Source organism: Equus przewalskii, chromosome 14 (genome assembly GCF_037783145.1).
Source record: "Equus przewalskii isolate Varuska chromosome 14, EquPr2, whole genome shotgun sequence".
In the NCBI taxonomy this organism is placed as follows: domain Eukaryota; kingdom Metazoa; phylum Chordata; class Mammalia; order Perissodactyla; family Equidae; genus Equus; species Equus przewalskii.
In genome coordinates, this window is record NC_091844.1 from 69,541,083 (window position 1) to 69,554,896 (window position 13,814).

General features: G+C 37.5%; 1 protein-coding gene across 1 annotated transcript in view; it reads right to left on the reverse strand.

The window, feature by feature from the left end:
* RAB10 (RAB10, member RAS oncogene family) overlaps positions 1-13,814 on the reverse strand; it is a 74,470-nt gene that overhangs the window by 20,140 nt on the left and 40,516 nt on the right. Inside the window, exon 2 of the mRNA XM_008513056.2 lies at positions 4,882-4,942. Within this exon, the coding sequence (XP_008511278.1) occupies positions 4,882-4,942 (61 nt within the window). The remainder of the gene's footprint in view (positions 1-4,881; positions 4,943-13,814) is intronic.

Genomic DNA, 13,814 nt, shown 5'->3' on the forward strand with positions numbered 1-13,814 from the left:
CAGTCACCACGCAAGGCCTCTCTCAGAGGCTAACACTGAACTGAGATCTGAAGGAGAGAAGGCAGCAAGCATTCAAGGAGGGTCTGGGCCCGGTGGCGCAGCAAAGTTCCCATGTTCCGCTTCGGTGGCCGGGGTTCACAGGTTCGGGTCCCGGGTGGGGACATGGCACCACTTGTCAAGCCATGCGGTGGTATGTGTCCCACATATAAAGTGGAGGAAGATGGGCACAGATATTAGCTCAGGGCCAGCGTTCCTCAGCAAAAAGAGGAGGATTGGCAGCAGCTGTTAGCTCAGAGCTAATCTTCCTCAAAAAAAAAAAAAAAAAAAAAGGGCATTCCAAGCAGAAGGAACAGTTGAAGTACAAGGCCCTGAGATGGGAACATGCTTGGCATGCTCAAGGGAGGAAAAAATGGCCATAGTGGCTGGAGCAAAGCTGGTGAGAGACGAAGTCAGAAGGGGCGGTAACTAGAACCTGGAGTTTTCACACTTTATTTCTGTTAAAATGGGAAGCCTCTGGAACGGAGTGGTACTTCAGAATGCTCAGTCTAGCTATGGGGGGTTTAGGGGGAGTGCTGAGGGGTTGAGAGAGGTTCTCAGGGCATGTACAAAGGTCCTAAATTGGAAAAGAGCTTGCCATGTTCACGGAATTGAAAGGAGATCAGCTGGGGGTAGAGAGTATACAGAAGTGAGCAGAAAAATGAGGTCAGAAAGGTGGGCAGAGGCCAATCTCTGTAAACTGTGGTAAGGGATTTGGATTCGGAATTTGAACTTTTGTTTGAAATGCAATGTAAAATCAAAATGGTTACAGACAGGGAAAGGAATGACAACCATGAGCAGATTTGTATTTGAAAGAGGTTTACTCTGGCTGTCACGTGGAAGAAGTACTGGAAGAAGGCAAAAGGGGAAGAAAGGGCTGTTAGGACATCAAGAGCCTGCTGCACTAGTTCAAAGAGGCAGTGGTGGTTTGGACTAGGAGGGAAACAGTGGAGACGGGGAGTTGTGCACGGATCGCGGACACACTCTGGAGACAGAATCAGCAGGCCTGGCTAAATTCGTTGGTGGAGTTAAGGGAATGGAAAGGATCAAAGATGACTCCCAACTGCCTGGCACCTTAGGTAGGCAGATTCTTCTACAATGTGACACTACTGGTTTCTAGCGACCGTGTTGATGTCAAATTTGCTGCTGGTACAAGATACAGATGCTGACAGTGACAAACATTTCTGAACCCCCTCCCCTTCAAAAAACACAAAAGGAAAAAAAGAAAAGACAGACTGGAAGTAACCCACTATGGCTGTTTTCCTGGCAGGTCCCGCTACTCTATGGAAAATGCAGATAGCAAAAAATACTGTGATGGCAACTTTCTAGAAATCTGGGATTTAAAAACCCACAGCTGCTTCTCCATCAGCCAAACGAGCTAATTTTAGGCCTACACACATGTCTTGGCCAGGGTGAGACCAATCTCCACCCTTATGCAACAAATAGACTAAAAGATTCCTGGAAAGAAAGCAAGAAGTGAAGATCATTCGAGTAAAGAAAAATAAAACAAAGCTCTAGCACAGACTGACCAAAGTTTCCAAAACTAATATTCAATCACAGAACAAGAATTTTTCATGTTGAAACAAGAATCTGAATCTATCCATTCAAACTAGAAAGAGATAAAAATCACTGTGCTTTTTAGTAGCTAGTGGAAGCAAAGCATTAAAGTTGAGGATAGATTGTAAATTATGAGTAATGGGTTTCTCATGCTAAAAGCCTTCTTGAATTACTGTAGCAATCCCAGATCTCTTCACCTGGAGCTACACGGCTTCTTCCTGGAATGTTAGCAACGTCATCTCAAGCAAAGACACAAAATCATTTGGCATCACGCTAACCTCTTAAAAACTATTAATTGTAACTTTTAACCAGTCACTTATTCCTAATCTTTATAGGAAAATGAATTATTTCAAATTAAAAGCAGTCAACTGTATACATGAAAACCTAGACTAAATCAAATTTTCCTTCTGAAACGTTTTACCTGAGAGAGGCTCTAGTAAAAATGTCTAAAAATTAAACAACTCTAACTTTGAAATGTTATTTCTGTGCTATTCTTGAGCTTTATAGGCACAACAGAAATATTTTCTAGATTAATCTTGAAGGCCATTAATCTTTTCTAGATCAATCTTGAAGACTTACTGTTCCAAACAAGCATCTTCTGAGGAAGGCTCTCTTTCTAAAAACAAGCGTTAGCTCTTACTGTTTACTTCTAAAAACTAGAGACTAAAATGATAAATGGAGGGGAAAAAGTTTAAAGCCATAAGGTCAAGGAACAGAAGAAGGGAAAGTCTGTGGAAGACAGAGTATAGGAGGAGGAACAGGACAGATTTAGTATGATAGTAGGAAAGGTTTTACATATTATATAAAGAAAAATATATCTAAAAAAAGTTTTGCGTGCTTTTGTTTTTGTTATAAACACACACATACACACACGTACATGTACATTTAGTCACAATGTAAAACGTACCTCCTCCTGTCAAAAAAAGCCTGAAAATTATTGGCTTAAAGTGTGTACAGAGGGGATGCAGTTGAGAAGAGAGCAAGTCAGTATGGCAGAGCCTATGAGTGACCTGGAACACAGACCACCATGTAGGGCCAAGGATAGGGTGTGGGGCTAAAAAAGAAAACTAAAAAAGGAGAGGGGAGCTGGCTGAAATTCAGAATAAATAACTGACGTCCCTTCCTTTGAGATCAGCTTTAATTACAACCAAACAGAATATGAGGCATAGATCACTTGCTGAGTTACTTCCAAGGTAAAGTAGGGAAAAATCAATGATCATCAAGTGGATTGTGCTTCAAAGAGAATCATTAAATTTAGGAAATGCTTTAAAATGTCTAAATTTTATTTAAATTGTATTCAATTTTAAAGATGTTATAAAGATTATAATTCTATTACACGGTCAGGTAATGAAGACATTCTGGTTAAACATATCCTACTTCTTCTAATTATCAGCTTCCTTGAAAAGAGTATATCTAACTTTTTGAAACTGTCTTTTGAATTCATTCTTCTCTCCTAATTCTTCTTCTAACTCTCCAAACATGGCTTTGCAATCTCCTTTGCTAACTTCCTTCTCTGTTCATACTATTCTTAGGGTTCTATCTTCATAGTGGGAGATCCCCAAATAATAACAGCTATGATTTACTGAACATTAATTATGCATCAGACATTGCTCTAAGTGCTTTAGATGTATCACTCATCCTCATAACCATTCTATGATAGGTCCTGTTACAGTAAAACTCAAGATAACATGAATTCAAATTAAACACAATTGTTGACTGGCAATGAAGAAAAAAAATGATAGTAACTGGATAGAGCAGCAAAAGCAATTGACAAACTGCACTATTTATAGGAGGCAGTACAGCAATTAAGAATGCCACTCTCGACTCTACATTCTGAGCATGTAATGCATCCCAGCTCTGCTATTTACATGCTGTAAGACCTTGGTTAAATTATTTCAAAATGCCTCTGTTTCATTATCTGTAAAATAGGGATACTCCAAGGGAAAAGAAAGCATACGCCTGCTATACAAAGATCTGTAGCAGCTTTATGATGAATAAGTAAGCTGTGATATATCTTAACAATGGAATACTACTCAGCAATAAAAAGTAATGAACTTATTGATACACATAAAATTATCGATAATTTTCAAAATAATTATGCTGAATAAAAGCAAGACTCCTCACACATACCCAGAATATGAAAAAAAAAAGAACATGCTAGATGACTGCATTTATAAATAGTACTAGAAATTGAAAACTAGTCTATAGTGACAGAAAGCAGAAGAGTGGTTGCCTAGGAATGACCAGGGAGGGAGGAAGGAGAGATTATAAAGAGGCTTGAGGAAACTTTTGAGGTGATGGATATGTTTATTATCTTGATTGTGGTGATGGTTTCACAGGTTTACACATATGACAAAACTTACCAAATTGTACACCTTAAATATGTGTAGTTTACTATTATGTCAGTTATACCTCAACAAAGCTGTTAAAAAGGAATAACACATATCTCACAGGGTCATTGTGAGTATTTAATGGGTTAATACACATAATATATGCAAAACACTTAATATTCACTGAAAAATACTGCTATTATAATTTTAAAGTCTATGATTCATACTTGAATACAAATTTAAAGAATTTTATTATACTTCTATGGGGGCAAACCCTATACAAACTAATAATGCTTATAAAAAGTTATAAACACATTAAAGAAAATAAATGTTTTATAGCTTAAAACTCAAAGCAACAAAAGGATTATGACTTTTCTTTTTTTTTTTTTTGGGTGAGGAAGACTGTCCCTGAGCTAATATCTGTGCCAATCTTCCTCTATTTTGTACATGGGATGCCACCACAGCTTGGCTTAATGAGCAGTGTGTAGGTCTGCACCTGGGATCCGAACCTGCAAACCCTGGGCTGCCAAAGTGAGGTGCCTGAATTAAACACTACACCACTGAGGTAGCCCCAATTCACTTTTTTTTACTGAGTGTTTGTGAGCAAAGTATTGTGCTAAAGGCTTTACAGAGATATTTCATGTAATCCTTATAACAATCTTTTGAGATAGGTGGTATTATCTCCAATTTACATTAAGAAGATATAAGAGCCTCACAGTGAGTATGTAACTTGCCCAAGTTCATACAGTTAGTGGAAAAAGTAAAACAGCCCGATCTCATGGACTCCAAAGTCCATGGCAACAATTTTTTTACTTCACTGAAAGGAGGTCACCGATTGCTGGCTTTAGAAAGGGAAGTCTCACAGAATCTAAACCGGTAACAAGGAAGGATTTCACTGCCAAACCTTCAGGAACTTGGCATTCTACTATATAAAGTGAGTAAATTAGCCATCACTTACCATATCTGTAGCTTGATCTTCTTTCCTTGTAACTCAACTGTTTTGATCTTAAAGTCTATTCCTATAACATAGAGAAAAAAGAGGTAAATTGTATCTATGACTCTGAACTTGGCTATAGTAAAATTAATTGGAGTAAAAACACTTACACTTTTAAAAATGTGTGTTTGTTTAGCTCTGGATATTCACTAAGTATGCAATTCTGACCAAATGTGTTCAATCTTAAACTTGAGTGATACATACAGGATCCAAGATGGTAGAAGAAATAGCAAGTTTTTACAATTAGGAAATAAAAAAGGAAACTTTAAAATATCTAATATTTTAATGCAAAAGAATAAAAAGATGTTTCCTAGTAGGAAAAAAATATACAGTCTTCACTAGCTTACAGAACAAAAGAATACTACCAGGGCTAAACAGGGTCAATCCATTAAGAAGGCATGAAAATACAAACGTTGATGCATCTACTAGTCGAGAGCTTCCAGCTATACGAAGTAAAAGCACTGCAGACCTTCCGAGATCTGTCTGCTCTTTAACCAACCAAAGTTTTCAGCTTGGCTTCACTGTTTTCCATACTCAAGCAAAGGAAAAAGGGCCATTTGCTTAGCATTTGTAACCCTCAGCCTGTATTTTTTTTTTCTCTAGGAATTATTGAGAAAAGTTTTCTAAATGACCTGGTTGTCAAGACCAACTCTGAACAAGACTAACAATTCCAGTTAGGCATACAATTTGTTAAATAATCTTAATGACAAACCTGACAACCAATACTATTTCAGAAAACTTTCCCGAAGAGAGGTGAAATTAGGACACAGTCTGAAAGTTCTAAACCATTTAGGATGGAAATCAGGTACAACTGGAAAGCTCCTAACAATTCAGGCTGTTTTAAGCCACCGATCTAATTATTCAAGATAGAAATCTCATCCTAGACTCCTGGAGTTTCCCTCTCAATCTTACGCTGTGTTTCCGCAAACTAATTAGCAGAAGCTGAATGAGTTCTTCATTCTTTTCCGCACAAAAACTCTCCTGGTTTCCCTACCTCTCTGGCCACTCTTCAGTCTTCATTACTGGTTTCTCCTCATCTCTCTGAGCTTTTCTAAAAATTGGAGTGAACTTCTCTTTTCTATTATCTCTCATTCTCTTGGTGATTTTCCCTAATTTCAAGGCTCTAAATTCCACATACACACTGATAACTCTCAAATTTATATCATAGCCCAGACCTCTGCCCTGAACTCCAAACTTATGATACCCAAATGCTTATTGGCTGTCTCCAAATCCCATCTTTCACAAACACTAAAAGCAAAAGTCCTTAAAATAGTCCTAAGGCCCTATCCATTCTACCCACTTTCCCCTTTCAACCCTGACATCATTTTCTCTATCACCTTATTCTGATCGAGCTAACTGTATTGGCCGCCTTGTTCCACACACAGGTGAGGCAGATTCCCACCTCCAGGCCTTTGCATACACTGTTTTTCCAACCTGGAATAATCTCCATCACGGCTCCCTTCCCTAGCTACCACCCTATCCTAAGCTGCAACGTTTCCCCATGTCCATTGTCTCCCTATCCCTCTTCCTTACTTTTTATCTTTAACATTCTTCAAATATACCACATTTACTTATTCCTGGTATTTACTGTCTCCCTCCCTTTGCCAAAATATATTCAAGATCGACAAGGGCAGGGACTTTTATCTATTTAATTCAGTTAACTTCCCAGCACCAAGAGCTATGCCTGAGATATAAAGTAGGCATTCAAAACATATTTGTTGAATAAAAAGATAAATGATGTTTTCTAGAGAAAGGAAGAGTCCCTGAGAAAAGACAGAAACTTCACCCTTAAGGTGAAACTCACCACTTGACAAGCTCCACACTTGTCCACTTAGCTTCCAATCAGCTTTTTAGAGCCTCTCAGGCCAAAACATGAAGGACAAAGGTTCCAATGAGATACCAAAACAAACAAACAAACAAAACAAAAAAGGAGAACCTGAAGGAAACAGGGGCAATGCACAGGAAAAAAACAGTTCCTTTATCTTCTCAGAATAAGATGAAAAACACGGGGGGGGGGGGGGGGGGGGGGGCCGGTGGGGAGGAAGGAAGAAAAAGAAACCTGACTCAGAAAACTCCTGGAAATTGAAAAAAATAAATAAAAGACAGAAATAATATATTCAACAGAAGAGCTCTAAGAGAAAATTGAGATCTCCCAGAAAATAAAACTTAATGACAAAGCATAGAATATATGTGAGATATGACAAGTTAATGTAAGATCAAACCAGGAGGTCTGACATCTAATTAATAGAAGTTCGAGGAAGAACACAGAAAATGACATACAGAAAATAATAATTAAAAAATTATGCAAGAAAACTTAACAGAACAAAATGAATCTATTTTAGACTGAAAGACCCACCAAAAAAGTGCCTAGTGTAATGAATAAAATAAGATCTACACCAAGTAACATCCTCATAAAATTTCAGGACACCAGGAATATAGTATTATAAAAGCTTCTGCAGAGAAACAAACCAGGTCATATTAAACAATCAAGAATGACAACTCTGAACTTCTCAGATTTCTCAATAGCAACACTAGAATCCAGAATACTACAAAAAGATAATGTCTTTAAAAAGCATTTTCAACCTATATGCAGCCAAAATCAAATGAGAGAGTAGAATAAAGGCATCTCCAGACATGAAAGATCTCAACCTATGCAGCAACCACACATTTTTTTAAGACACCTACTAGGAGAGACTGCTTTACCAAGAATAGGAAGAAAAGAAATCCAGCAAAGAGTGAGGTAAAAGGCAGTTGGAATCGGCCTAGAGAGCAACCAGTTCACAGAGAATGAAGACAGAATAAAATGAGAAAAATGTTCCAAGAAGTATGCTTCCTAAGAAGGGAAGCACAAGAAATGGTGTTACTGGACTATGTATGAAAGCAGAATTCAGAGGGTTTGGCAATTCTGTTGGAGAGTTTGGGATAAAGTATGGATAGCGGCCTGAATCTCAGCAAATGTAACAATGAAGGAACTGTAAACTACAGTAAAAACAAAAAGTTGTCCAGGAAAGGAAATGCAATTATAGTACACTACTTGGTTTAACAGTGAACAAAAACATGTGATCTAACTATTTGAGAAGATGAAGGAAGAGGCGCCAGGGAGAAGAGTATTCGATTTTCACTTTCCATAACAAGAGAGACTTTCTAAAATTAGTTTTTTTTAAAGTTGAAAGCATATAAGTAGGGAATATGGGGTTGAATAACTTAAGAAAAAGCCAAAAAACCTTTGGGGAAAGTAACAACACACAGGTGGGCATGGGGCAAGGATTTGTTGTTGCTGCTGTTGTCATAGACCTTGAAGTACTACTGACTTCTAATATTCTATACCTGTCACACTGGTAGAAATAAAAACTAGGTTAATAGAGAAGGAGGTATGTTTACAAATACATTTCTCTTCACTACTTAAACAGTTCAACTTGCTCGTAGTATTTCTAGCAGGGCCCCAGGCCACCCCTGCAGCCGCATTCCCTCCAGCTTCCTCCTGTAGTCATACTCAAGCACAACTTCTACCACTGTACACTGTTTCCAAAAACCACCTTTGTCGCTCCAGCAGGCACTTTCCATACTCCCAAACATACACATACCTAAATATGGAAAAACTCACACTTTAGAGTAGAAAAATTTTTGATAAAATTTAGGGATTAGAACAAAATCAATAGCTCAGCTGCCAAGAGAAGCTAGCAAAACCTATCACCCTTTAAGATTCTGCCAGGAGGAAGAGCAGAGTCTCCCGCCACACTATCATTTGCTAAATTACCACAGACTAGAGCAATCACAGGGTTTGAGCCAACCAGTGATCTTTTTCAGGTTTTGCTCATGTAAAAACACACTAAAGAAAATCCCCACATCATACAGATTCCTGGGACCCAGCTCAAGAGAGTATTTCAATTCACCACAGTCTAACTCATTTATCAATTTTCAGCTGCTCAGGAAAGGGAGAAACAATATCAGCCAAACAATTTGCCTTAACGATGTGGCAGAAGCACCATCCAGTGGCAAGAGGATTAACTGCAACCTCGAGACACTATAATATTAGTTTTCCAAAGCTTGGCTTCTGATGACACACCAGTAAATAGTAATTAATGCAGGCAGAAACAACCTATATAATAAACTCTAGACAACCAAAGTTTAACAACTTATAGCTAAATGATCAATATCTTTCTTTTTTCTTTTTAAGGAAGATTAGCCCTGAGCCAACATCTGCTGCCAATCCTCCTCTTTTTGCTGAGGAAGACTGGCCCTGAGCTAACATCCGTGCCCATGTTCCTCTAGTTTATATGTGGGACGCCTACTACAGCATGGCTTGCCAAGTGGAGCCATGTCCACACCTGGGATCCGAACCAGCAAAACCCGGGCTGCCAGAGCGGAACGTGCAAACTTAACTGCTGCGCCACAGGGCTGGCCCCAACATCTATGTTTTTTAACAAGTAAAAATCAAGTGTTTTCACCACACCTGGAGAGGAAATAAGAATCACATATCTACAATCCTTTGAACGTAGTAGTAGTGGAATTTGAAAGACCAGGCTCTATTCCTAGCTGTTTGTCATTGACAGTACAAATTTTGAAAAGGCCATTTTCCAATACGGAAATTAGTTTCCTTATTTAGATGCAGATGTGAAAAAGCAAAATGCAAAAACGTTCCCTCTAAGGATTTTTTCATATAGTAGTAATAACTTAGTAAACATTTTGAAAATTTACAATGTGCCAGGCACAGTTTTAAACCCTTTACATGGATTAACTCATTAAATCGTCAGAATAATCCTAGCCCATACTATTATTTCCACTCTACAAATGAAGAATAAAATAAAAACCAATAGCAGCAGCAAAAAGGCAGTAAACTAAGCATTTCACAGATCCCATTTAATATTCACAAAAATCCTCTGAGAAAAGTACTAACATGCCTATTTTACAGAAGAGAAAATTTAAGGTAACTTACTCAAAGTCACAGAGGTAAGAGATGGCAGGAACTAGGATTCAATTCCATGTGTGTCTGATTTCAGACCACGCATGCTCTTAACCTAGATTAAGTTCAATAATTCCATTTTTATTTATTTTCTATTGAGGCGAAAGTCACATAATATAAAATTTACCATTTTAAAGTGAACAATTCAGTACATTCACAATGTTGTGCAACCATCACTTCTACCTAGTTTCAAAACGTTTTCATCATCTCAAAAGGAAATTCCATACCCATTAAGCAGTTAGTTGCTTTCCTTTATCCCCTCCTGTGAATCCCTGGAAACCACAAGTTTGTCTTCATTTCTGTCTCTACAGACTTACCTATTCTGGATATTTCATATAAATAGAAGCATACAACGTGTGACCTTTTGTCTCTAGCTTCTTCCACTTAGAATAATATTTTCCAAGATCCACCCACATTGTAGTAGTTATCAGTACTTCATTCCTATTAACGACTGAATAATATTCCATCACATGTATAGACACTGCAACTTTGTTTATCCACTCAGCTGCTGGTGGACATTAGGGCTGTTTCCACCTTTTGGCTTCTGTGAATGGTGTTGCCATGAACCTGCTGTTTTATTTGAGTATCTATCTTCCATTCTTCTGGGTATACACAAGGAGGAGAACTGCTGGGTCATGTGGTAATTTTATGTTGAACTCGCTGAGGACCCACTGTTTTCCACAGCAGCTGCACGATTTCACTTTATCATTAGCAAAGTATGAGGGTTCAATTGTTCTACATCCTCACTGATGCTTATTATTTCCCTTTTTGTTAATTTTCAGCCAGCCTAGTGGGTGGGTAAGAAGTAGTATTTCATCGTGGTTTTGATCTGTATTTCCATAACAGCTAGTGATGTTGAGCATTAATTCACGTGCTTCTTGGCCATTTGTAAATCTTCTTCGGAGAAATGTCTATTCAACTCCTTTGCTCATTTTTTAATCAAGCTGTTTGTCTTTTTGTTGTGAGTTGTAAGAGTTCTCTTTATGTTCTGAATACCAGATATATACTTTGCAAATATTTCCTCCATTGTGTAGGCTGTCTTTTAATTTCCTTTGATGCACCAAAGTTTTTAATTTTGATGAAGTCCAATTAAATTTATCTGTTTTTTCTTTTGTTGCATGCCATAACTCCATGGATTTTAATTTTTGAAATGCATGATAGGAGAAGTTCCTGGGAATTGAAAAGTTATTGACAGAACCAAAGCTAAATTCAACTTTTTCCAATTACATCCTAAAATATAATAGAGAAATAAAGCAGGCATTTCTAGTGCAATGTAACATATATGTCTATATACGTACTGTCTATGAGCTAGTTCACATTATAGTAATGTGCATTTCAGCAGAATAGACCACACTTACTATATAGTTAGCACTGAATAATGTAGACAAAGTCCTTCAGTTGAGGGAATTTACCTTCCAGAGAGAGGAAACAAAAAAATAAGTAAAATCTTTAAGGCGATAAATAATTTAATTTTTAAATTAAATGCTATAAACAACAATGGAAGGAAGAGCTATTTTATATGGAAATGCCTCCCTGAAAGACCTCTGAGCAAAGCTCAAGGAGGTCTGGGAACGAGCTATCTGGGGATACTGTTTCAGGCAGAGGAAACAGCAAGTGCAAAGGGTGTGAAGTGGAAATATGTTTGGCATGTTCAAGAAACATATGTAGGGTTTTGAGTACAGTGACAGGAGCCTTCTATTCCATTAACATGGTAGAGTTCTCTGTTTATTTGGGTCTCCTTTAAGTTCTCTCAGCAGTATTTTGTAGTTTTCGTCTTGCAATTATTTTGTTAAATTTATCCCTACTTCATTTTCATTTTTTGAATCCTATTGTAAATGATACTTTACTTTTCTTTCTTTTTTTCTTTTTTTGAGGAAGATTAACCCTGAGCTAACATCTGCTGCCAATCCTCCTCTTTTTGCTGAGGAACACTGGCCCTGAGCTAAGATCCCTGCCCATCTTCCTCTACTTTATATGTGGGACACCTGCCACAGCATGACCTGCCAAGCGGGGCCATGTCCACACCCAGGATCGGAACCAGCGAACCCTGGGCCACCAAAGCAGAATGTGCACACTTAATCACTGCGCTACCAGGCCAGCCCCTAAAATACAATTTATTTTTGTATATTGATCTTGTATCCTGTAACCTTGCCACATTCACTTACTAAAATTCTAGGTGCTCTTTTCTGGGGGGCACTGGGGGTTGCTTAGAGTTTTCTATGTATATAATCAGATTGTCTGCAAAAAGGCACTTCTATACCATCTTCCTGTTGAACCTCTATGACTTATTTCTTTCTCTTGCCTTATTGTACTAGCTAAGACCTCTAATACAATGCTGTTTTGTACTTAAATCCTTAAGAGAGAAAGCCTGGGCTGAAAGCTTCACCATTAAAGTATCGTGTTCACTGTACATCATTTAGCAGGTTGAGGAAATATCCTTCTATTCCTTGTTTGCTGAGGTATCATGATACAAAATGAGGTTGCATTTTGCCAGATGCTTTTTCTATACCTATTAAGATGAGCATGATTCTTCTTCTTTACTCCATTAAGGCAGTTAATTAAAATTGATTTTGAAAGTGAAATCAACCTTGGATTCCTGAAATAAAGCCCATTTGGTCATGATATATATTCTTTCATAAGTTCTTGAAATTGATTTGCAATTATTTAGATAAGGATTCTTATGTACATGTTCATGAAGGAGATATCAACGTTCATTAGGGATAAGTCATATCTTTGTCTGGTTTTAGTATCCAAGATAAGGCTGGACCCATAAATGATTTCAAAGTGTGCCCTCCTCCTTTATTTATTGAAATAGTTTAAGATTGGGATTTTCTTCCTCAAATGTCTGATAAAATTCATCAGTGAAACCACCTAGGCCTTGATGTTTCTTTCGGGAAAATTCAAATTAAGATTCAATTTCTTTAATATGTGCTTACTTACGCCATCAATTGCTTAAAGAGAAATGTTGGAACATCCAACTACATAATTGTGGATAGCCTGTTTCTCCTAATTCTGTCAGTTTTTGCTTCAAGTGTTTTGAAACTCTGTTATTACGTATCTAAATAGGATAAATTGACATCTTTATCATAATGAAAAGACTTTATTACTGGAAATATATCCCTTGCTCTGAAATCTACTTTTGTGTAACATTAAAACAGCCACTTGAGCTCTTTTATGATTCGTAGCTTATTAAGTGTACCTAATTTTGTTTTGGCAGTTACACCACGGTTTATAATATACACCTTTAACTTAGTACAGTCTACCTTCAAACAGGATTAGATCACTTCTCACATTAATAGAAGAACCTTAGCACAGTATACTTTTACCTTTTTTACTTCTAAATTTTACATCTAAATATTATAAACCCTATAAAACATTAAAATTTTTGCTTTAAACAGTCAACTGTCTTGGAAATTAAAATTGAGAAAAAAGTATTTTATATTTCCCCACGTATTTACCATTTCCTATCCTCTTCATTCCTTTGTGTAGATCTGAGTATCCCTCTAGAATAACTTTCTTCAGCCTGAAAAACTTCCCTTAACATTTTTTTTGCCAACTTTTTTAGATTTTATTTTTCTTTTTCTCCCCAAAGTCCCCTGGTACATAGTCATATATTTTAGTTGTGGGTCCTTCTAGTTGTGGCATGTGGGATGCGGCCTCATCGTGGCCTGATGAGCAGTGCCATGTCCATGCCCAAGATCTGAACCGGTGAAATCCTGGGCCGCCAAAGCGGAGCACATGAACTTAACCACTCAGCCACCGGGCTGGCCTGTCCTTTAACATTTTTAATATCACAAGATACTGACAAGAAATTCTGTTTTCGTTTGTCTGAAAAATGTCTTTACTTTGCCTTCATTTTGAAAGATATTTCTGTTAGGATTGAATTCTAACTTGATAGTTTTTTTCCTTTCAGAACTCTAAATACGTTATTCCA